This window comes from Bubalus kerabau, chromosome 2 (assembly GCF_029407905.1).
Source record: "Bubalus kerabau isolate K-KA32 ecotype Philippines breed swamp buffalo chromosome 2, PCC_UOA_SB_1v2, whole genome shotgun sequence".
NCBI classification, from domain to species: Eukaryota; Metazoa; Chordata; class Mammalia; order Artiodactyla; family Bovidae; genus Bubalus; species Bubalus kerabau.
In genome coordinates, this window is record NC_073625.1 from 10,805,680 (window position 1) to 10,830,288 (window position 24,609).

The window sequence follows — 24,609 nt, forward strand, 5'->3', positions numbered from 1 at the left end:
ACCGTCTTCTAACAAGCACTGTAGCATCAACTCTCCTCAGGTCTGCAGCCTACTGGAGGTTTTGGACTTTCCAGCCTCCATAAGCATATGAGGCAATTTCTTGTAATAAATCTAATTTTAATAAGTATATTAAATGTGCAAATATACAGACACATTATATTAGTTTTGTTTCTCTAGGGAACTCTAACAGAGTGTAAAAGATTACTAATGGAAATTCAAGATAACCAATATTGTCATTGATGAATAAAATCACACTCAATGTAATCCAACTTATGAGAGAAGAAAGCTGTGTTGAATAAAGAATTCCTGAATTTGAAAATTTACAGATTTCAAGAAATCTTTATGAAAGTTGGTGACACCAAGATATAATATATTTTGGACTTTATCAATAAATGATGAATAATGCTATAGGCATCTCAGCCTCAAAGAAAGTCACTTACAAAAGTAGAAAAAGTCAGTCAGGCTGGCATTAGCATTTGCCAAAATGAACTGCTTATAAGATAGTCAAGAAAACAGAGACAGAAAACAGCTTCTCTAGGAGGTAAACAGTATCCATCTTTTGTTATCCAGTCAAGTTGCCATTAAACTATAAAAACATTTGATTGTTCAAAAGTCTTATGGACTCTGTGGGAGAGGGAGAGGGTGGGAAGATTTGGGAGAATGGCATTGAAACATGTAAAATATCATGTATGAAATGAGTTGCCAGTTCAGGTTCGATGCACGATACTGGATGCTTGGGCTGGTGCACTGGGACGACCCAGAGGGATGGTATGGGGAGGGAGGAAGGAGGAGGGTTCAGGATGGGGAACACATGTATACCTGTGGCGGATTCATTTTGATATTTGGCAAAACTAATACAATTATGTAAAGTTTAAAAATAAAATAAAATTTTTAAAAAAAGCATCAAAAGACCATAGTATCTATGGGACTTTGAGACAACATCACTTAAATCAGTACAGCAAAACAGCAATTGACTCCATTAAAAAGATACAGCTAGAAAACCACAGAATCATAGCAATACTTTCAGAAACATTATTTGCCAACATTCATACAACACATTCATAGTAAATAATAGGAATTGAAAACATCCTGGATAATGAAGAGCATCTACAGTTAACATAAAGAATGTAAATGACTGAATGCTTTACTCCTGTTATATACTGCAGGCTTGTGTTCCCCCACAATTCGTATTTTGAAACCTTTTGGTAGGATGGTAGTAGGATCTCAGACATTAGAGTTAGATTAGGTATGAGGGTGGGGCCCTAATCATAGGATTAATTTGAACCAGAGATCAAAATGCCAGCATTCACTGAATCATAGAGAATGCAAGGGAATTCCAGAAAAAATCTATGTCTGTTTCATCCACTGTGCTAAAGCCTTTGACTGTAGATCATAACAAACTGTCAGTCAGTTCAGTTGATCAGCTGTGTATGACTCTTTGCGACCCCATGGACTGCAACACACCAGGCTTCCCTGTCCATCACCAACTCCTGGAACTTACTCGAATTCATGCCCATCGAGTCGGTGATGCCATCCAACCCTCTCATCCCCTGCCGTCCCCTTCTCCTCCCGCCTTCAATCTTTCCCAGCATCAGGGTCTTTCCCAATGAGTCAGCTCTTCACATCAGGTGGCCAAAGTATTGGAGTTTCAGCTTCAGCATTAGTCTTTCCAATGAATAATCAGGACAAATATGGAAAACTCCTAAAGAGACAGGGATAGTAGACCATCTTACCTGTCTCCTGAGAAACCTTATGCGGGTCCAGAGGCAACAATTAGAACCCTGTATGGAACAACTGATTGGTTCAAGATGGAGAAAGGAGTATGACAAGACTGTCTGCTGTCACCCTGTTTGTTTAACCTACATGCTTAGCACATCATGAGAAATGCCAGGCTGAATGAGTCACAGGCTGGAATCAAGATAGGTGGGAGAAACATCAACAACCTCAGATATATGGATGATACCACTCTAATGGCAGAAAGTGAAGAGGAACTAAGGAACTAAAGAGCCTCTTGATGAGGGTGAAGGAGGACAGTGAAAAAGCCAGCCAACCCTGTGTACGAGACAGCAAAAGAGACACTGATGTATAGAACAGTCTTATGGACTCTGTGGGAGAGGGAGAGGGTGGGAAGATTTGGGAGAATGGCATTGAAACATGTAAAATATCATGTATGAAATGAGTTGCCAGTCCAGGTTCGATGCACGATACTGGATGCTTGGGGCTAGTGCACTGGGACGACCCAGAGGGATGGTATGGGGAGGGAGGAGGGTTCAGGGTCGGGAACACATGTATACCTGTGGCGGATTCATTTTGATATTTGGCAAAACTAATACAATTATGTAAAGTTTAAAAATAAAATCAAAAATAAATAAATTAAATTAAATTAAATATTAAGAAAACTAAGATCATGACATCTGGCCCCATGACTTCATAGCAAATAGAGGGGTAAAATGTGGAAGTAGTGACAGATTTCTTCTTGGGCTCTAAGATTACTGCAGATGGTGACTGCAGCCATGAAATTAGAAGACATTTCCTTCTTGGCAGGAAGGCTATGACAAACCTAGACAGTGTGCTGAAAAGCAAAGACATTTCTCTGCTGACATGGGTCTGTATAAGTCAAGGCTGTGGTCTTCCCAGTGGTCATCTATGGTTGTGAGAGCTGGGCTGTAAAGAAGGCAGTATGCTAAAGAATTGATGCCTTCAAACTGTGGTGTTGGAGAAGACTCCTGAGAGTCCCTTGGACAGTAAGGAGATCAAACCAGTCAATCTTAAGGGAAATCAACCTTGAATATTCATTGAAAGGACTGATGCTGAAGCTGAAGCTTCAGTATCTTGGTCATCTGATACAAACAGCTGACTCACTGGAAAAGTCCATGATGCTGGGAAAACTTGAGGGCAGAAGGAATAAGGGTCATCAGAGGATGAGATGGCTGGATGGCATCACTGATCCAATGGAAATGAATTTGGACAAATTTCAGGAGATGGTGAGGTACCAGGAGGCTTGGCTTGCTGCAGTCCATGGGGTTGCAAAGAGTTGCACTTAACTGGGTGACTGAACAACAGCAGGTATAAGGGCAGGGCCCTCATGATAGGATTAATTCTCTCATATAAAAGGGAAGAGGCATGGGATCCCTCTCTTTGCTCTCCTGTCACATGAGCATAAAAGATCTACAAACTAGGAAGAGTGAACTCACCAGCCATCACATCTGCTGGTGCCTTAATCTTGAACTTTCCAGCCTCTAGAATGTCAGAAATACTGTTAGTGGTTTAAGCATCTAGTGTATGGTGTATTTTTTTAGTGCCCAAACTGATGAAAATGACCCCTGAGATTCAGAATAATGCAAGGTTGTTTGTCTTCATTATACTTCCATCAACATTTTACTGGATTCTTAGGTTTTGCAATAGGAAAAAGACTAATAATAAAGGGTATATTTTTTGAAAGGAAAACAATCACCCTAGTTCTTTAGTGAGATAACTCTGGACATAAAAGCTAAAGAATCTCCATCAAAACAATCAAGACTAATTAACAGACTCTAGCAAAGTTACAGGAAAAAAAAAAAAGACAAGATATTAATTTTCCCCAAATTGATGTTTAGAGTCAATATGATTCCAGTCAAAATTCCAGAAAAACATTTTTGTAGAAATTGATTCTCAGATTAATTATGGAGATGCAAATATCCTTATGAAGTCAAACAGTTGTTTGAAAAAGAGAACTAGATGAAGGACTTACGTTGTTTTTCTAAAGGGATCAGATAATATTTTTGGCTTGTGAGGCATATGATCTCTTGCAGCTACTTCACTCAGCCTTTGTAGCTTGAAATCAGCATAGGTAAACTATAAACAAACAGGTATGGCTGTGTTCCAGGAAAATATATTTTGCAAGCAGGAGGGTATACGTCATGGCAAATAGATGGGGAAACAGTGTCAGACTTTATTTTGGGGGGACTCCAAAACCACTGCAGATTGTGATAGCAGCCATGAAATTAAAAGACGCTTACTCCTTGGAAGGAAAGTTATGACCAACCTAGACAGCACATTAAAAAGCAGAGACTTTACTTTGCCATCAAAGGTCCATCTAGTCAAGGCTATGGTTTTTCCAGTGGTCATGTATGGATGTGGGAGTTGGACTATAAAGAAAGCTGAGCGCCGAAGAATTGATCCTTTTGAACTGTGGTGTTGGAGAAGACTCTTGAGAGTCCCTTGGACTGCCAGGAGATCCAACCAGTCCATCTTAAAGGAGATCAGTCCTTGGAAGGACTGATGTTGAAGCTGAAACTGTAATACTTTGGCAACCTAATGCGAAGAGCTGACTCATTTGAAAAGACCCTGATGCTGGGAAAGATTGAGGGCAGGAGGAGAAGGGGATGACAGAGGATGAGATGGTTGGATGGCATCACCGACTCAATGGACATGAGTTTGGGTAAACTCCAGGAGTTAGTTGTGGACAGGGAGGCCTGGCATGCTGCAGTTCGTGGGGTCCAAAGAGTTGGACCTGACTGAGCGACTGAACTGAACTGAGGAGGGTATACCATAGGCTAAGGTTTTCTGACTTCTGCTCTGGAGATACATACTGTGGTATCGGTTTATGTGTGGAACAGTGGAATACCATAGAGGAGAGGTATAGCCATGTGCTCTTGCCCAAATGATTATATGCAAAGGTGCTAAGGTCTTTGGAAAGTAAAAAATGACGTCTTCATCAAATTATGCACAAAGATTGGATTTCCACATGGAAATCCTTATTCTAAAATATTGAATTAGAGGGTAAACTTAAGTGTCAAACCAAACAAAATTTCTAGTAGGGGACTTAGGAAAAACCAAATTAATGAGCCAAAAAACTGTGAAAAGATGGTCAACATCATTAATTACACAGGAACTGCAAATTAAAATCTCAATGAGTTCCCAGCACATACTTACAGGAAAGGATGCAATGCAAAAGAATGACAATACCAAATGAAGGCAAGAGTGTGGAGCAGTTGACATTAGTTCTTGGCAAAAAAAAATGCAGAATGATCAAATTATTGAGTTGGCCAAAAGATCGGTTCAGATTTTTCTATTTGATGTAATGAAAAGACCTGAACAAACATTTTAGCCAACCTAATAACTTTAGAAAACAATCAAATTTTTATATTTCTATATACATATACAGGTATCATGTGAATCAGATTTTCCAGTTCTAAACATTGAACCGAGAAAAATGAAAAACAATAACTATCCAAAGACCTGTACATGGATATTCACATCTGCATTATTTACAATAGCTAAGATGTTTAAATAATCCAAATGGTCATCAACAGTTAAATATATTAACAAATTGTTTTATGTTTCTAAAATCTCACCCTTGGTAACAATAAAAACAAATAAATTACCAATAATCACAGCAACACGGACAAGTGCTGAGTTAAAGAAACCAGATATAGAAGAAGTCATATCATATGATTTCACTTATATAAAATTCTAGGATAAATTATTGTAACCTATGGTGAGAGAAAGCAGGTCACTGGTTGCCTTGAGCCTTATAAGCTATTAACTTTATAGGGTAATGGAAACATTCTTTATTTTACTGGTAGTAATGGATGCATGTTTGTATACATTGCTACCAGTTCATGTAACTGTGGTCTTAAAATACATGCATTTTATTGAGAGTAGGCCATGGTAAATAATTGCAAGTACAAAAATGATGATAAAATAGATGAACATTTGGGGGAAAGTTGATAGAAATTTGTTTAGCTTAAAGGTTAAATCAGGGACCTAGAAAAAGTTTTTGAGGGGAAAGAAACAAAAATCCTCCCTCATTTTAGTAACTTTTTTTGAGGATTCTAATTATCAAGAATATAAGGCAAAAGCTTCTGATTTGTTCTCAAAATGTTTATGCAAATTCTCCCAGATTATTTACTCAGTGGGCATTGATCCTTGTATTTCTTGTAATTATATCTTTACATGTTTGCATCTGTATCTATAATCTATCTATCTATCTATACCTGTGTGTATATATATAAATACAGATATATATATACATATATATAATTGTATAATGTACATGATAATTACAAACAAGATAAGATTTTTAAAATCTTATCAATTCATGTCCTCTGTTTTGCAGAAAGATTCAGTTGTGCTGTTGAAAAGAGTTCTGAAAATACATGTCATTATTGATAAAACTTTGGTAAGCATTATTGATACATTTTCCTTATACCTTTTTGTTTAAATTGTAAAGGAATATAAAGATAATCTTTGCAATACAGAAATACATTACTCTGTTCAAAATATATGTATCAGTGTGACAGGACATAAAGACATTGTTATCAGTTGGCTTTCCAATGACATAAGGGGAGCAATAACAATATTTATTAGAACTAATGTAAAATTTTGTATGTAAGGAGAGATCTAGCAATCTGTTGGATTATAACTAGTTGCATATATTTCTGGGTTCACCCCCAAATTGTGGCAAAACACTTCCTTAAGTCAATTTTCATTTTAAAGTGTTTTATTTATTACTAAATTGAAGAAGATCCTTTTATTAAACATAATCTTTTATAAGAATATTTTGTGCTGTGTAATTGCTTGGGTATTCTGGTGGAAATAATCATTTTTTAGATGGCTATAGTAGTTTTATTCATATTTATAAAACTTGGAAAGAACATAGATTTTCTTTAGTAAGTGAGTGGATAAGTTGTGGTACATTCAGACAGTGTGATATTATTTAATGCTAAAAAGTTAACTGCTAATTAACTATGAAAAACATAATGTTGGTGAGAGGGAGGCTATGATTTGATGGTAAACATTCTGTAGAACACACTGGGTAAATATCTAGTAAATTGTAAAGGGAGAAGAATAATACATAGGAACACATTTGATTTTGGAACTTTTCATTTATACAATTAGTTTTAGCAAACACTTACAGGCCATAAGTTAAAAAAAAAACCTGTTTTGTCCATTATTACCAGTAATTTTGTGTAAGTCAGTAAGTGTCATGATGTTCTAGAATTTTTGCATAAAATGAAATTTTCAAATCTTTAAATAACTTTTATAAAAGCAATAATAGAAAATGATGACATCAGCTCTGGAATCCCTGGGCCCTCCAACAGGCTCCAGGCCCCAGCTCTGCCTATCAGCAGCGAGGCACTAGCCCCAGGACCAGGCTTCACCCAGCAGTGGAAGTACCATGACCTTGGAGTGTTCCGCACCTTGACTCCATACAGCACTGAGCCGGCACTATCCCAGAGCTCCCTGGAGTTTCACGGTCAGCTGCCTATGACCTGGTCCTGCCAACCAGCACCTGGCAGCCAGTGCATGAGGCAGAACTGCCAACCAGCTGGACCAGGGGCCAAACAAGACTAACAGACCTCTCACCTAGTCAGCCTTCAGCAACAGAAAGACCCACACAGCCACACAGGGGACGCCACTAGAGTATACACCAAAGGTGATGAAAGTTGAGTCGGGTGCTGAAACACAAAGTGCCTGCAAAAGGCCACTTCCCCAGCATTAAGAAGCACAATCTATCAGGTACATACAAATGCAAACACTTAGACAGACATGTTCCAGATGAAGCAACAAGAAAAAAGCCCAAAAGAATGTTTAAGTGAAATGGAGATAGGCAACCTACTCGAGAAAGAGGTTAGGGTAGTGCTTGTAAAGCTGATCAAAAAACTCAGAAGAAGAATGCATACACAGAACAAGAAAATATTAATATGAAGAACAACCAAACATAGATGAAGAATACAACACTGAAATGAAAAATACACTTGAAGGTACCAATAGTAGACTAAATGATACAGAAGAATGGATCAGTGAGCTGGAAGACAGCATAATGGAAATTACTGATGTTGAACAGAAAAAAGAAAGAATGACAAGAAATGAGAACCTTGAAAGAGAATTCTGGGACAACATTAAGCACATTAATATGTACATTATAGGCCCCCCAGAAGGAGAAGAGAGAGATAGTAATTAAAATGACAAAAGTTAAAGATGAAAAAAGGACACTGAAAGCAGGAAAAGAAAACCAACAAAAAGAATATCCATAGAGCTATCAGCTGACTTTTCAGTAGAAACTCTGCAGTCCAGAAGGGAGTGGCACAAAGTATTTAACATGTTGAAAGTGAAAAATCTACAACCAAGAATACTCTATCCAGCAAGGCTCTTCAAATTTGATTTAGAGATCAAAATCTTTATAGACAAGTAAAACTTAAAAGAGTCAGGAACTAGCATTACAAGAAATGTTAGAGCAGTTTTACTAAGATGAACGAAAAGTCCAAAACTGGAAATACAAAAATTATGAAAGGAAAAGCTCACTAGTAGGAGCAAACATACAGTAAATGTAGGAAATCATCTCACATGCAAAGCTAGAAGGAAGGTAGGAAGAATTTTGTCTTTTAACAAAAGCATCTATATCTACAATAAGGAGTCAGGAGATACTTAAATTAGATGTAAAATAAGATATTAAAAGTAGTAATTGTGAGGGGAGGAGAATATACATACATGGTTGTTAAAAATGTATTTGAAATGTATTTATTGTTAAAAATGTATTTGAAATGTATTTAAGAGATCAACAACTTAATCATATATAAATACATATGTGTATGTATAGATTGATACATAAAAACATCATGGTAACTGTAAAAGAAAAATGTATGCTATATACACACAAGAAAAGTAAAAGATTCCCAAATATAATATTAAGGTAGTCATCAAATCATATGAGAAGGGAACAAAAGAAGAAGAAAGGAACAAAAAAGACCTACAGAAAGAAATCCAAAGCAATGAGCAAAATGGAAATGTGAACACACATGTCAATAATTACTTTAAATGGAAATGAACTAAATGCTCCAAGAAAAAAAAATAGAATAGTTAAATGGATACATGACAAGACTCATATATGCACTGCCGAGAAGCAACTCACTTCAGATCTAAAGACTCACAGACAGAAAGTGAGGGAATGGAAAAAGGTATTCCATGCAAAAGGAAATCAAAAAAAAGTCAGGGTACCAATACTTATATCTAGCAAAATAGATTTGAAAAAGAGGTTGTTACAAGAGACAAAGACACTACATAATGACAGGGAGCAATCCAAGAAGGTATAACAAATGTAAATATCTGTGCACCCAGCATAGAAGCATCCAAAACCCTAAAGTAAATATTAATGGACATAAAAGGGGAAATTAACAGTAACTCAATAACAGTAGGCAATTTAACACCTCACTTACATGAATGGACAGATCATCCAGACAGAAAATCAATAAGAAATCAAAAGCCTTAAATGACACATTCTATATATATGGAACATTCCATCCAAAAGATGCAGATTGCAAATTTTCCAACTGCACATGGCACATTCTACAGAATAGATCACATGCTAGCCTATAAAAGCAGCCTTGGTAAATTTCAGAAATCATGCCAAGCATCATTTCTGACCACGTGCAATGAGACTAGAAATGAACTACAAGAAAAATACTCCAAAAAAAAAAAAAAAAAAAAAAAAAAAAACTAAACACATAGAGGCTAAGCAATGTACTGCTTAATAGTCAATGGGTCACCACAAAATCAAATCTCTGCCTGGAGACAAATGAAAACACAACCGTCCATAAATCTTAGATACAACAAAAGCATTTCTAAGAGAGAAGTTTTTGACGCAGGTTTTGATACAGGCTTATCTCAGGAAACAAGAAAAATCTCAGATAAACAACCTAAACTTACACCTAAGGGAATTAGTAAAAGAACAAATAAAACTCAAAATTAGTAGAAGGATAGAAATCATAAATAACAGAACTGAAACTAATGAAATAGGTACTAAAAGAAGAATAGAAGAGAGGCAGACTAATCAAGGAAAACATCTATTTCTGTTTTATTGACTATGCCAAAGCCTTTGACTGTGTGGATCACAATAAACAGTGGAAAATTCTGAAAGAGATGGGAATACCAGAAGACCACCTGACCTGCCTCTTGAGAAACCTATATGCAGGTCAGGAAGCAACAGTTAGAACTGGACATGGAACAACAGACTGGTTCCAAATAGAAAAAGGAGTACGTCAAGGCTGTATATTGTCACCCTGCTTATTTAACTTATATGCAAAGTACATCATGAGAAACGCTGGGCTAGAAGAAACACAAGCTGGAATCAAGATTGCTGGGAGAAATATCAATAGCCTCAGATATGCAGATGACACCACCCTTATGGCAGAAAGTGAAGAGGAACTAAAAAGCCTCTTGATGAAAGTGAAAGTGGAGAGTGAAAAAGTTGGCTTAAAGCTCAATATTCAGAAAACGAAGATCATGGCATCGGGTCCCATCACTTCATGGCAAATAGATGGATAAACAGTGTCAGACTTTATTTTTGGGGGCTCCAAAATCACTGCAGATGGTGACTGCAGTCATGAAATTAAAAGACGCTTACTCCTTGGAAGGAAAGTTATGACCAACCTAGATAGCATATTCAAAAGCAGAGACATTACTTTGCCAACAAAGGTCCATCTAGTCAAGGCTATGGTTTGTCCTGTGGTCATGTATGGATGTGAAAGTTGAACTGTGAAGAAGGCTGAGCGCCGAAGAATTGATGCTTTTGAATTGTGGTGCTGGAGAAGACTCTTGAGAGTCCCTTGGACTGCAAGGAGATCCAACCAGTCCATTCTGAAGGAGACCAGCCCTGGGATTTCTTTGGAAGGAATGATGCTAAAGCTGAAACTCCAGTACTTTGGCCACCTCATGCAAAGAGTTGACTCATTGGAAAAGACTCTGATGCTGGGAGGGATTGGGGGCAGGAGGAGAAGGGGATGCCAGAGGATGAGATGGCTGGATGGCATCACTGACTCAATGGACGTGAGTCTGAGTGAACTCCAGGAGTTGGTGATGGACAGGGAGGCCTGGCGTGCTGCGATTCATGGGGTCGCAAAGAGTCGGACACGACTGAGCAACTGAACTGAACTGAACTGAATCAAGGAAAAAGAAGAGAGGTCCCAAGTCAATACAATAAGAAATGAAAGAGCAGAAGTTACAACAAACACCAAGAAATATAAAAGATCATAAGAGACTACTCTGAACAACTATACACCAATAAAATGCACAACTTGGAAGACATGGGAAAATTCTTAAAAATGTACAATCTCCCAAGACTGAATCAGGAAGAAATACAAAATTTGAACAGAATAATTACAAGTAATGAAATTGAATCTGCAATTATAAAACTCCCAAAAAACAAACGTTTATGGCTTCACAGGTGAATTTCCCCAAAAACTTAAGAGAAGAGTTAGCATCTATCCTACTCAAACTATTCCAAAAAATTGCAGAGGATGGAACCATTCTGAACTTATTCCATGGGGACAGCATCAACCTGACAGGAAAGTCAGAAAAAGATATCATAAAAAAAAGAAAAGAAAATTGCAGGAATTCCCTGGGAATTCAGCTCAGTTCAGTCACTCAGTCATGTCCAACTCTTTGTGACACCGTGGACTACAGAACACCAGGCTTCCCTGTCCATCACCAATGACCGAAGCTTACTCAAACTCATGTCCATCTAGTCAGTGATGCCATCCAACCATCTCATCACCTGTCGTGCCCTTCTCCTCCCGTCTTCAATCTTTCCCAGCATCAGGGTCTTTCCTAGTGAGTCAATTCTTCACATCAGATGACCAAAGTATTGGAATTTTGGCTTCAACATCAGTCCTTCCAATGAATATTCAGGACTGGTTTCTTTCAGGATAGGCTGGTTGGATCTCTTTGCAGTCCAAGGGACTCTCAAGAGTCTTCTCCAACACCACAGTTCAAAAGCATCAATTCTTCGGCACTCAGCTTTCTTTATAGTCCAACTTTCACCTTCATTGTTGACTATTGGAAAAACCATAGCTTTGACTAGATGGACTTTGCTAGGAATGCCTCTGGTGTTTAATATGCTGTCTAGGTTGATCATAGCTTTCCTTCCAATGAGCAAGCATCTTAATTTCATGGCTGCAGTCACCATCTGCAGGGATTTTGGAGCCCAAACCAGTAAAGTCTTTCACTGTTTTCATTGTTTCCCCATCTATTTGCCATGAAGTGATGGGACCGGATGCCATGATCTTAGTTTTTTGAATGTTGAGTTTCAAGCCAACTTTTTTACTCTCGTCTTTCACTTTCATCAAGAGGCTCTTTAGTTCTTCTTCACCTTCTGCCATAAGGGTAGTTTCATCTGCTTATCTGAGGTTATTGATATTTCTCCTGGAAATCTTGTTTCCAGCTTGTGCTTCATCCAGGCTGGCATTTCGCATGATGTACACTGAATATAAGTTAAATAAGCAGAGTGACAATATGCAGGCTTGACGTACTCCTTTCCAAATTCGGAACCAGTCTATTGTTCAATGTCCAGTTCTAACTGTTGCTCCTTGAGCTGCATACAGATTTCTCAGGAGGCAGGTCAGGTGGTCTGGTAATCCATTCGTTTCAGAATTTTCCACAGTTTATTGTGATCCACACAGTCAAAGGCTTTGGCATAGACAATAAAGCAGAAATAGATGTTTTTCTGGAACTCTCTTGCTTTTTCGATGATCAGTGGATGTTGGCAGTTTGATCTCTGGTTCCTCTGCCTTCTCTAAAACCAGCCTGAACCTCTGGAAGTTCACAGTTCATGTACTGTTGAAGCCTGGCTTGGTGAATTTTGAGCATTATCTTACTAGCATGTGAGATAAGTGCAATTGTGCGGTAGTTTAAACATTCTTTGGCATTGCCTTTCTTTGGGATTGGAATGAAAACTGACCTTTTCCAGTCCTGTGGCCACTGCTGAGTTTTCCAAATTTGCTGGCATATTGAGTGTAGCACTTTCACAGCCTCATCTTTTAGGACTTGGAATAGCTCAACTGGGATTCCATCATCTCCACTAGCTCTGTTCGTAGTGATGCTTCCTAAGGCTCACTTGACTTTGTATTCCAGGATATCTGGCTCTAGGTGAGTGACCACACCGTTGTGATTATCTGGGTCATGACAATCTATTTTGTATAGTTCTTCTGTGTATTCTTGCCACCTTTTCTTAATATATCTGCTTCTCTTAGGTCCATACCATTGCTGTCCTTTATTGTGCCCAGCTTTGCATGAAATGTTCCCTTGGTATCTCTAGTTTTCAAGACGAGATCTCTAGTCTTTTCCATTCTATTGTTTTCCTCTTTTTTCTTTGCATTGATCACTGAGGAAGGTTTTCTTATCTCTCCTTGCTATTCTTTGGAACTCTGCATTCAAATGGGTACATCTTTCCTTTTCTCCTTTGTTTTTAGCTTCTTTTCTTTTCATAGCTATTTGTAAGGCCTCCTCAGACAACCATTTTGCCTTTTTGCATTTATTTTTCTTGGGATGGTCTTAATCACTGCCTTCTGTACAATTTCACAAGCCTCCATCCCTAGTTTTTCAGGCACTCTCTCTATCAGATCTAACCCCTTGAATATATTTGTCACTTCCACTGTATAATCATAAGGGACTTGATTTAGGTCATACCTGAATGGTCTGGTGGTTTTCCCTACTTTCTAAAATTTAAGTCTGAATTTGGCAACAAGGAGTTCATGATCTGAGCTACAGTCAGCTCCCAGTCTTGTTTTTTTTCTGACTGTATAGAGCTTCTCCATGTTTGGCTGCAAAGAATATAATCAATCTGATTTTGGTATTGACCATCTGGTCATGTCCATGTGTTGAGTCTTCTTTTATGTTGGAAGAGGGTGTTTGCTATGACCTGTGCGTTCTTTGGCAAAACTCTGTTAGTCTTTGCCCTACTTTGTTTTGTACTCCAAGGCCAAATTTGCCTGTTACTCCAGGTATCTCTTGACTTCCTACTTTTGCATTCCAATCTCCTATAATGAAAAGCATATCGTTTTGGGGTGTTAGTTGTAGAAGGTCTTGTAGGTCTTCAACTTCAGCTTCTTCAGCATTATTGGTTGGGGCATAGACTTGGATTACTGTGATATCAAATGGTTACTTGTACTTCAGTGGATAAGAATTCACCTGCCAATGCAGGGAACATGTGTTCAGTCCCTGCCCTGGGAACATCCCATGTCTTCGAGCAACTAAGCCAGCAAGCCTCAACTACTGAGCCCACATCTTGCAACTACTGAAGCCTGCTGGCCGAGAGCCTGTGCTCTGCAACAAGAGAAGCCACCATAATCAGAAGCCTACACACTGCAGAGAAACTCCATGCATAGCGATGAAGATCCAACATAGCCACAAATAAATCTTTTTTTAAAAAGAAAATAGCAAGCCAATACCACTGATAAACATAGATGCAAAAATTCTCAACAAAATGTTAGCAAACCAGCTTCAACGTTATATTAAAAGGATCATACACCACATTTCACCACAGTGAAATTTATCCCAGAGATGCAACGGTTTTTCAGTATCCACAACAAAAATTAGTGCGGTACACCTACAGATGGCCAACAGATACATAATAACCATATGATCATCTCAGTAGATACAGAAAAATATTTTTACAAAATTCAATTTCCATGTATGATAAAAAACTCTATAGAAAAGAGGCATAAAGAGAATGGTCCTCAACATAATATAGCTCATGTATGACAAACCCACACCTAATATCATACTTAATGGTGAAAAGCTGAAAGCACTTCCTTGAAGATAAGGAACAATACAAGCATGTCTTTGCTTGCAAATTTTATTCAACATAGTGCTGGAAGTCCTTGCCTTAGTAATCAATAAAGAAAAGGAAATAGAATCCAACTTGGGAAGGAAGAAAGAGAATAGTCAATGTTTTCAGATGACATGATACTATACATAGAAAATCCTGAATTGAAAAGAAGTGAAGTCACTCAGTCATGCCCAACTCTTTGCTCCCCTATGGACTGTAGCCTACCAGGCTCCTCTGTCCATGGGATTTTCCAGGCAAGAGTACTGGAGTGGGTTACCATTTCCCTCTCCAGAAAATCCTAAAGACAACACCAAAAACTACTAAAGCTAATTAATGTATTGGTAAAGATGCTGGATGCAAAATTAATATACAGAAATTTGTTGCATTTCTGTCTACTAACAATGAACTATCAGAAGGAGAAATTAAGAAGACTATCTCCTTTACTATTGCATCAAAAAGAATAATACCTAGGGAAAAAATCCAAAGACGTAAAAGACTTGTACCTAAACAGATGGAAAGACACACTGTTTTCATAGATCTCAGGAATTACTATTGTTGAAGTGCCCATACTGCCAAGGCTATTTAAGGATTAAGTGTAACCCCTGTCAAAATACCAATGGCATTTTTCATGAAACTAGAACAAGTAATTCTAAAATTTGTATGGAAACGTGAAAGATCCCAGATAGCCAAATCAATATTGAGAAATAATAGAAGAAAGTATCACACTCTGTGACTTTAGACTATACCACTAAGCTGCAGTAATCAAAATAGTATGATACAAGAATAAACACAGACACATAGGTCTATGGAACTGAATAAAGAGCCCAGATATAAACGCATGCACTTATGGTCAATTAATCTACAACAAAGGAGGTAAGACTATACATTGAAGAAAAAAGCAGTCCTAAAAATAAGTGATGCTGGGAAGACAAGACATCTATGTATGCAGGACTGAAAGTAGAACATTTTCTCACACCATTTACAAAAATAAATTCAAAATGAAAAAAGGACTTAATGTAAGACAGGAAACCATATTACTCCTGGAAGAAAATATAGGCAGAACACTCTCAGTCATTAATCATAATAGTGTTATTTTATCTGTCTCCTCAGGCAAAGAAAGTGAAAGGAAAAATAAGCAAATAGTAACTACTTAAAAGCTTTTGCACAGCAAAGGAAATAATAAACAAATGAAAAGACAGCCTGTAGAATGGGAAAAGAGTAGTTGCCAATAATGACTGATAAAGGGTTAATATCCAAACTATATAAACAGTTCATACAACTCAATATAAAAAACAACCCGATTTAAAAGTATGCAATATTGTAAAGTAATTAGCCTCCAATTAAAATAAATAAATTAAAAAAAAACATAAAAGGAAGTATATACAAAGAAAATAAATAAAAGTGTGCAAGAGAACCAAACAGTTTTTAAGGAAGACCTACGGATGGTTAATAAGCACAGAAAAGATGTTCAACATCTCTGAAATGCAAATCAGAACTACTAAAAGATATCACTTCACTCTTATCCGAATGGCTATAATCAAATAAGCCACAAGTAACAATTGTTGCCAAGGATGTGAATAAAAAGGAACCCTTATTAATTATGCAATCTTGGAATCCTAACTTTTGATGCTAAATAACTACATGTGGCAAAGAGGAATATAATCACCATCTTATTTTAATATTGTTGTTGTTTAGTCAGTCACTAAGTCATATCCAACTGTTTTGCAACCCCATGGACTGTAGCCCCTTCAGGCTCCTCTGTCCATGGGATTTCCCAGGCAAGAATGCTGGAGTGAGTTGCCATTTCCCTCTGCAGGGGATCTTCCTGACCCAGGGATCAAACCCACATCTCCTGCATTGGCAGGTGGATTCTTTAGTTCTGAGCCAGTTGGGAAGCCCTATTTTACATTATTGGTTACTATATAATGTCCCTAGGTTTAAGTCTAGAACTTATTAAGTACTTGTTAAGTCTTAATTATAATTTTGTCTTTTTGTTTGCATGCTGCATTATTTTAACATTTTTATATCCATTGAAATGTGGTAGTTTAGTCATTTTCACTGATGATTAAAAAATAAAATTTGCCTTTCAGTATCATTATATGGGTTCTGAAGTGGCACTTGCATCTGAGAAAATTATCTATGTTTTTAGTCTAATCAACACTGTGAGTATTTATGTTTTATATTTAAATAAGAATCATTCATGTAAATACAGTAGCATTGTTTGAATAACTAGCATGTGCACTTTTTAAAATACTCATGTACTTATTTGGCTGCATTGGTTCTCAGTTGAGGCACGTGGGTTTGTTCCTTGTGCCTCACTGGCTCAATAGTTGCCATGCATGGTCTTTGTTCCCCTGCGGCATGTGGGATCTTTCTGGACCAGAAATGGAATCCATGACCCTGCAGGGAAAAACAGATTCTTAACTACAGCCCACCAGTGAAGTCTGACATGTGCAATTTGATAAAATGTATACTCCTTCAAACTAGCTTATTCCACCAGTGAATTTCATCTGAAAAAATTATAGTTAATCAGATATATTGGCATTGCATATAAATGTATAGTATTATATTTATGATTACTTATAGCCATATATCATGAATCTCCTATTTTTAGATGTATTCTCAGCTTCAAGTGTCTGTTATATTAACTTCTCTGGAAATCTGGTCAGATCTAAATAAGATTTCAACTGATGGGGATGCACATGATGTACTACAAAGATTTGTGTCCTGGAGAGAAAAATCTTTATCACAAAGCTCCCATGATTTGGCATACTTATTAATGTAAGTAATTTATTTTCTTTTCTTTTTTTTTTAAAAAGCTTTTATTTTTTATTTATTTTTTTTAATTTAATTTTATTTTTTAAACTTTACATTGGTATAAAGTTTATCAAACTATTTGTAAGTGAACTATCAAAATTGTACACAAAATTTATTATTTAGAATAACAAAGATAGCTCAAAAAATGACTATATGAGTACTGTGTTGGCAGAATGCAAACTATAAATCTGATGATTCAATGTAAGACACTAAAGCATTGTAGGCCATTATCCTGAGCGGTCTGCTTACTTCCGAGTTTAAAGAACTGAAAATATGGAAAGCCTTGGGAAAATATAGGGCCTATATGGTTTTAAAGAATTTTGCAGAGATAAATAACCAAGACCAGCATTTTAACATTAAATAAAGCATACATTAGTTAACAGAATGCAACGCTGCTGCTGCAAAGTCGCTTCAGTCGTGTCCGACTCTGTGCGACCCCATGGACTGCAGCCTACCAGGCTTCTCCATCCATGGGATTCTCCAGGCAAGAACACTGGAGTGGGTTGCCATTTCCTTCTCCAAAAAGAATGCAATAAATCCATATAAATCTGCCTACATTAGAAAACGTAAGTATGGTAATGTGGTGACTTTATGGAATTTCTATCGTGACCTAAGGTGTAGCTATTTAGCTGCTTGCACTGTAACTTTCAAGAGTCTTTCTATATGCTGATTTGATTATTTTGGATGGAAAAAAACAAAAACATTATTCCAAAAGGCCTTAAGTAATATGGATACATCTATAAATCTCTGGTGTCTCTGTGGAATTTAAGGTCAGGTGTGGAGGTTCAGGAGCAGCTTTAACTAAGGATTAGCGTGTGTGTGGACACGTAATGCGTCCCATCTCTGTTTTCCCTGATGACTGTGCTGCTCACTTCTCTTCCGTCCTCCAATCCAACACTGTTTATGCCATCTGAGGTTTTACTACATGCAAATTCATGGCAGTAATCTATCCCGACTTTTATGTCTTAGGACTTTGTCCATCCAGTGTTGACAGCAGTGGAGATTAATTTCTGGAAGGATGAGGCCCTGCTGGATTTTAAGCCATGCATCATACAATGTTAAAGTTGACTTTTGAACTTAATTTGGAGGCACCAGGGGAGACTACCCAGCTACAAAATGATTGAGAGCATTAGACATGATACACAATATTCATGTTTTAAAGAAAGCAGCTTTATTGAGGAATCTAATTCTTAAAGATCATTAAGTTATTGATAATTTAAAGTGCATTTATCCACAAGGAAAATGTTATTATTTAGTTACAGGGATCATCCTAATTATGTAGGAGCAACATATCATGGAATGGCATGTGATCCAAAGTTTGCTGCAGGACTTGCTCTGGTATGTCCCTTCTCTTCAGTAATTATATCATGTTTTGAAAGTTAATAACTTCTTTAAGAACAAAAGTGTGTATAGTATATCTAACATCTTATTAAATTAATATTTTAATACAGTGCTGTATTTTTTACTTTAAACCTCACATTGTCATTTTTTAAATTTTTTTATTTTGGTAAAATACACATCATGTAAAACTGACCATCTTAAGTATTATATGTTCACTGTGCAGTAGTGTTAAGTCTGTCTGCATTGTTGTGAAGTAGATGTGTAGAATCTTTATCTTGCTTTAATGAAACCTTGTACACGTTGGCCAGACAGCCTCATTTTCCATAGTCCCCTGGCAACCACGATTCTCCTCTCTGCTTCTCTGAGTATGATATATTTTAGATCCCACATATAAGGTAGAGCATACAATATTTGTCTTTCTGTGTCTGGCTTATTTCTCTTTGAATAATACATCCAGCTTCATCCATGTTTTTGAAAGGGGCAGGATTTCATTCTTTTTATGGCTGAATAATATTTCATGTTAGTCATATACATATATAAATCATATCATATTATCCATTTGTATATATAGACATTTTCTTTACACATTCATATATTAGTGACCACTTAGTTTGGTTCCCTATCTTGGTGGTTGTGAATAATGCTACAATTAACATGAGAGATGGGAATGCAGAAATCTCGTTGAGATAGTAGCTTCAGTTATTTTGGAGATATACCTAGAAGTGGGTTTGCTGGATCATATGGTATTTCTATGTTTAATATTATGAAGACTCATAATGCTGAGGTCCAGAGTGGTTGCACCATTTTATAATCCCACCAGCATTTCACATTTCATATTTCATTCATCCCACCCTCATTAACAGTTGTTATTCTTTGTTGATGTTAATTATTCCAAGGGGTATGTGGTGATATCACATTTTGTTTTTGACTGTAGCTTTATAATCACTAGTGATATTGAGCCACCTTTTCATATCCTTTTTGGTGTTTTGTACATCATCTCTGGAGAAATAAATGTTTATTCAAGACCTTAGCCCATTTTTTACCTGCATTACATGATTTTCTTGTTTAGTTAAAGCAGTTCTTTTTAGTATCAACACCTTTGGATATCCTTCATCCAGTTCCCCTCCTCTCAAGCTCTATCCCCTGTATCCATAAATCTAGTCCCTTTTTTTAGTTTGCTTGTTTGTTTTGAATTATAATTGACCTATATCCCTATATTGACTTCCCTGGTGGCCCAGTTGGTAAACAGTCTGCCTGCAATGTGGGAGACCTGGGTTGGGAAGATCCCCTGGAGAAGGAAATGGCAACCCACTCCAGTATTCTTGCCTGGAGAATTCCACAGACAGAGGATCCTGGTGAGCTACAGTTCACGGGTTCACAAAGAGTCAGACATGACTAAGTGACTAACTTTCACTTCACCCCTATGTTAGTTTCTGTTATACAAAATATTAATTCAATATTTCTATACTATTCAAAATGTTTATCACAATAAGTCTAGAAATGATACATCATTATACAAAGATTATTGTTCAGTCACTCAGTTGTATCTGACTCTTTGCGAGCCCATGGAACTGCAGCATGCCAGGCTTCCCTGTCCTTCACCATCTCCCAGATTTTGCTCAAACTCATTTCCATGGAATCAGTGATGCCATCCAACCATCTCATCTTCTCTTGTCCCCTTCTCCTCCTGCCTTCTATCTTTCCCAGCATCAGAGTCTTTTCTAATGAGTCGGCTCTTCGCATCAGGTGGCCAAAGTATCAGAGCTTCAACTTCACCATCAGACCTTCCAATGACCATTCAGAATTGATTTCCTTTAGGATTAACTGGTTTGACCTCCTTGCTGTCCAAGGGACTTTCAACCGTCTTCTCCAACACCACAGCTAAAGCATCAATTCTTTGGCATTCAGGCTCCTTTATGGTCCAACTCTCACATCTATACATGACTACTGGAAAAACCACAGTTTTGACTATACAGACCTTTGTCAGCAAATTAATGTCTCTCCTTTTTAATATGCTGTCTTGGTTTGTCATAGCTTTTCTTCCAAGGAGCAAGCATCTTTTAATTTCATGGCTGCAGTCACCATCTACAGTGATTTTAGAGCCCAAGAAAATAAAGTTTCTCACTGTTTCCATTGTTTCACCATCTATTTGCCATGAAGTGATGGAACTGGATGCCATGATCTTAGTTTTTTGAATGTTCAGTTTTAAGCCAGGTTTTTTTCTACTCTCCTCTTTGACTTTTATCAAAAGGTTCTTTAGTTCCTCTTCGATTTCCGCCATAAGTGTGATGTCATTTGCATCTCTGAGGTTATTGTTTTTTCTCCTGGCAATCTTGATTTCAGTGTGGGCTTCATCCAGCCCGGCATTTCATATGATGTACACTGCATGTAAGTTAATAAGCAGAGTGACAATATGCAGCCTTGACATATTCCTGTCCCAGTTGTGAACCAGTCTGTTGTTCTGTATTCAGTCCTAACTGGAGGTAGGTAAGGTGGACTGGTGTTCACATCTATTGAAGAATTTTCCACAGTTTGTTGTGATCCACTCAGTCAAAGCTTTTAGTGTAGACAATGAAGCATAAGTAGAGGTTTTTCTGGAATATTGCTTTTTCTATGATCTAATTGATGTTTGTAATTTGATCTCTGGTTCCTCTGCCTTTTAAATCAAGGTTGAACTTTTGGAAGTTCACAGTTCATGTACTGTTGAAGCCTGACTTGGAGAATTTTGAGCATTACTTTGCTAAGGTGTGAGATGAGTTCAATTGTGTGGTAGTTTGAACATTCTTTGGCGTTGCCCTTCTTTGGTATTGGAATGAAAACTGACCTTTTCCAGTTCTGTGGCCACTGCTGAGCTTTCCAAATTTGCTGGCATATTGAGTGCAGCACTTTCACAGCATCATCTTTTAGGATTTGAAATAACTCAACTGGAATCCATCACCTCCACTAGGGTTGTTCATAGTGATGCTTCCTAAGGCCCCCTTGACTTCACATTCCGGGATGTCTGGCTCTAGGTGAGTGATCATACCATCGTGGTTATCTGGGTCATGATGATCTTTTTTGTATAGTTCTTCATGTATTCTTGCCACCTCTTCTTAATATTTTCTGCTTCTGTTCAGTCCATACCATTTCTGTCCTTCATTGTGCCCATCTTTGCATGAAATGTTCCCTTGATATCTCTAATTTTCTTGATTGCAAATATACTACATAGGTATTAATTAGATTCCCCACACCTTGCATTTCATACCCATGACTCATTTATTTTGCAATTGGAAGTTGTATCTTTTAATCTTTTTCACCTATTTCTTTCCTTCCCCAGATGCCTCCATTCTGGAAGCCACTTGTTTCTTCTCTATATTTATAACTCTGTTTCTGTTTTATGCTTTTTCATTTGCTTTTAGATTCCACATATAAGAAAAATTATATGGTATTTATGTTTCTCTGTCTGACATATTGTGTGTGCTGAATTGTGTCCAGCTCTTTGCAACCCTATGGACAGTAGCCTGCCAGGCTCCTCTGTCTATGGAATTTGCCAGGCAAGAATACTGGAGTGGGTTGCCATTTCCTTCTCCAGGGGATCTTTCCAACTGAGGGGTCGAACCTACATCACTTGTGTTCCCTGCATCAGCAGATATTTTCTTTACATGAGAAGCCCATTTGACATATTATTCTTAGCCAAGGGACTCTCAAGAGTCTTCTCCAGAAACAAATTTGAAGGCATCAGTTCTTCAGCATTCAGCCTTCTTTATAGTCCAACTCTTACATCCATACATGACTACTGGAAAAACCATAGCTTTGACTATACAGACCTTTGTAGGCAAAGTGATGTCTCTGATTTTTAACATGCTTTCTGGGTTTGTCATAGCTTTTCTTCCAAGGAGCAAGCATCTTATAATTTTGTGACTGCAGTCACCATCCGGAGTGATTTTGGATCCCCCAAAAAATAAAATCTGTCACTGTTTATACTTTTTCCCCATCTATTTGCCATGAAGTGATGGGACAAGATGCCAAGATGTTAGTTTTTTGAATGTTGAGTTTTAAGACAGTTTTTTTCACTCTCCTCTTTCATCTTCATCAAGAAGTTCTTTAGTTCCTCTTCATTTTCTGCCATTAGAGTGGTATCATCTGCATATCTGAAGTTGTTGAATTTTCTCCTGACAATCTTGATTCCAGCTTGTGATTCATTCAGCCTGACATTTTGCATGATGAATTCTCCACAGAAATTAAAGAAACAGGGTGACTATATACAGCCTTGACATATTCATTTTGAATCAGTCTGTTGTTTCATGTTCAATTCTGACCCTTGCTTCTTGCCCTGCCGTGGAATGAATTCCACAGCAAGAATACTGCAGTGGGTAGCCATTCCCTTCTCCAGGGGATCGTCCTCATCAGGGATCAATCCCAGGTCTTCTCCACTGCAGGCAGATTCTTTACCATCTGAGCTACCAGTGAAGCCCTTGGTGGTCTTATTCCTATGTATTTCATTCTTGTTGATGTGATAATCCATGAAATTGTTTCTTAAATTTCTCTTTCTCATTTTCATTGCTAGTGTGTAGAAATGCAACAAATTTGTCCATATTGATTTTGTAGCCTGCAACTTTACCAATTTCATTGATGAATTCTAGTAGTTTTCTGAAACCATCCTTAGGATCCTACATGTACAATAAATATCATGTCATCTGCAAGCAGTGACAGTTTAATTTCTTCTTTTCCAGTTTGGATTGCCTTTACCTTATTTTCTTTTCTTATAGCTGTAGCTAGAACTATCATGGCATCTGGTCCCATCACTTCATGGGAAATAGATGGGGAAATGGTGGAAATAGTGTCAGACTTTATTTTGGGGGGCTCCAAAATCACTGCAGATGGTGACTGCAGCCATAAAATTAAAAGACGGTACTCTTTGGAAGGAAAGTTATGACCAACCTAGATAGCATATTGAAAAGCAGAGACATTACTTTGCCAACAAAGGTCCATCTAGTCAAGGTTATGGTTTTCCAGTGGTCATGTATGTATGCGAGAGTTGGACTGTGAAGAAAGCTGAGCGCCGAAGAATTGATGCTTTTGAACTGTGGTGTTGGAGAAGACTCTTGAGAGTCCCTTGGACTGCAAGGAGATCCAACCAGTCCATCCAAAAGGAGATCAGCCCTGGGTGTTCTTTGGAAGGACTGATGCTAAAGCTGAAACTCCAGTACTTTGGCCACCTCATGCGAAGAGTTGACTCATTGGAAAAGACTCTGATGCTGGGAGGGACTGGGGGCAGGAGGAGAAGGGAACGACAGAGGATGAGATGGCTGGATGACATCACTGACTCGATGGACTTGAGTTTGAGTGAACTCCGGGAGTTGGTGATGGACAGGGAGGCCTGGAGTGCTGCAATTCATGGGGTCGCAAAGAGTCAGACACGACTGAGCGACTGAACTGAACTGAACTGAGGACTCCCAAAGCTATGTTGAATATGTGGTGAGAGTGGACATCCTTGTCTTTTTCCTGATCATAGAGGAAATGCTTTCAGCTTTTCACAATTAAGTATGATGTTAGCTGTAGGTTTGCCATATATGGTCATTATTATGTTGAGGTATGTTTCCACTCTGCCCAGGTTCTGGAGAGCTGTTATCATAAATATTGCTAAATTTTGTCAAAAGATTTTCTGCATTTATTGAGATTATCATCTGGTCTTTATTCTTCAATTTGTTGATGTGATGTATCACATTGATTAATTTGCATATACTGAAAAATCCTTCCATCCTTTGAATGAATCCCACTTGATCATGGTGAATGATCTTTCTAATGTATTGTTGGATTTGAATTGATAGTATTTTGTGGAGGATTTTTGCATCTGTATTCATCAGTGATATTGGCCTGTAATT

General features: G+C 37.6%; 1 protein-coding gene across 1 annotated transcript in view; it reads left to right on the top strand.

Moving 5' to 3' along the window:
- The window catches only part of LOC129644377 (A disintegrin and metallopeptidase domain 3-like), a 109,360-nt gene that overhangs the window by 37,391 nt on the left and 47,360 nt on the right, over positions 1–24,609 (top strand). Inside the window, exons 7-10 of the mRNA XM_055570040.1 lie at positions 6,101–6,163; positions 16,678–16,749; positions 17,202–17,368; positions 18,661–18,742. Of these exons, the coding sequence (XP_055426015.1) occupies positions 6,101–6,163; positions 16,678–16,749; positions 17,202–17,368; positions 18,661–18,742 (384 nt within the window). The remainder of the gene's footprint in view (positions 1–6,100; positions 6,164–16,677; positions 16,750–17,201; positions 17,369–18,660; positions 18,743–24,609) is intronic.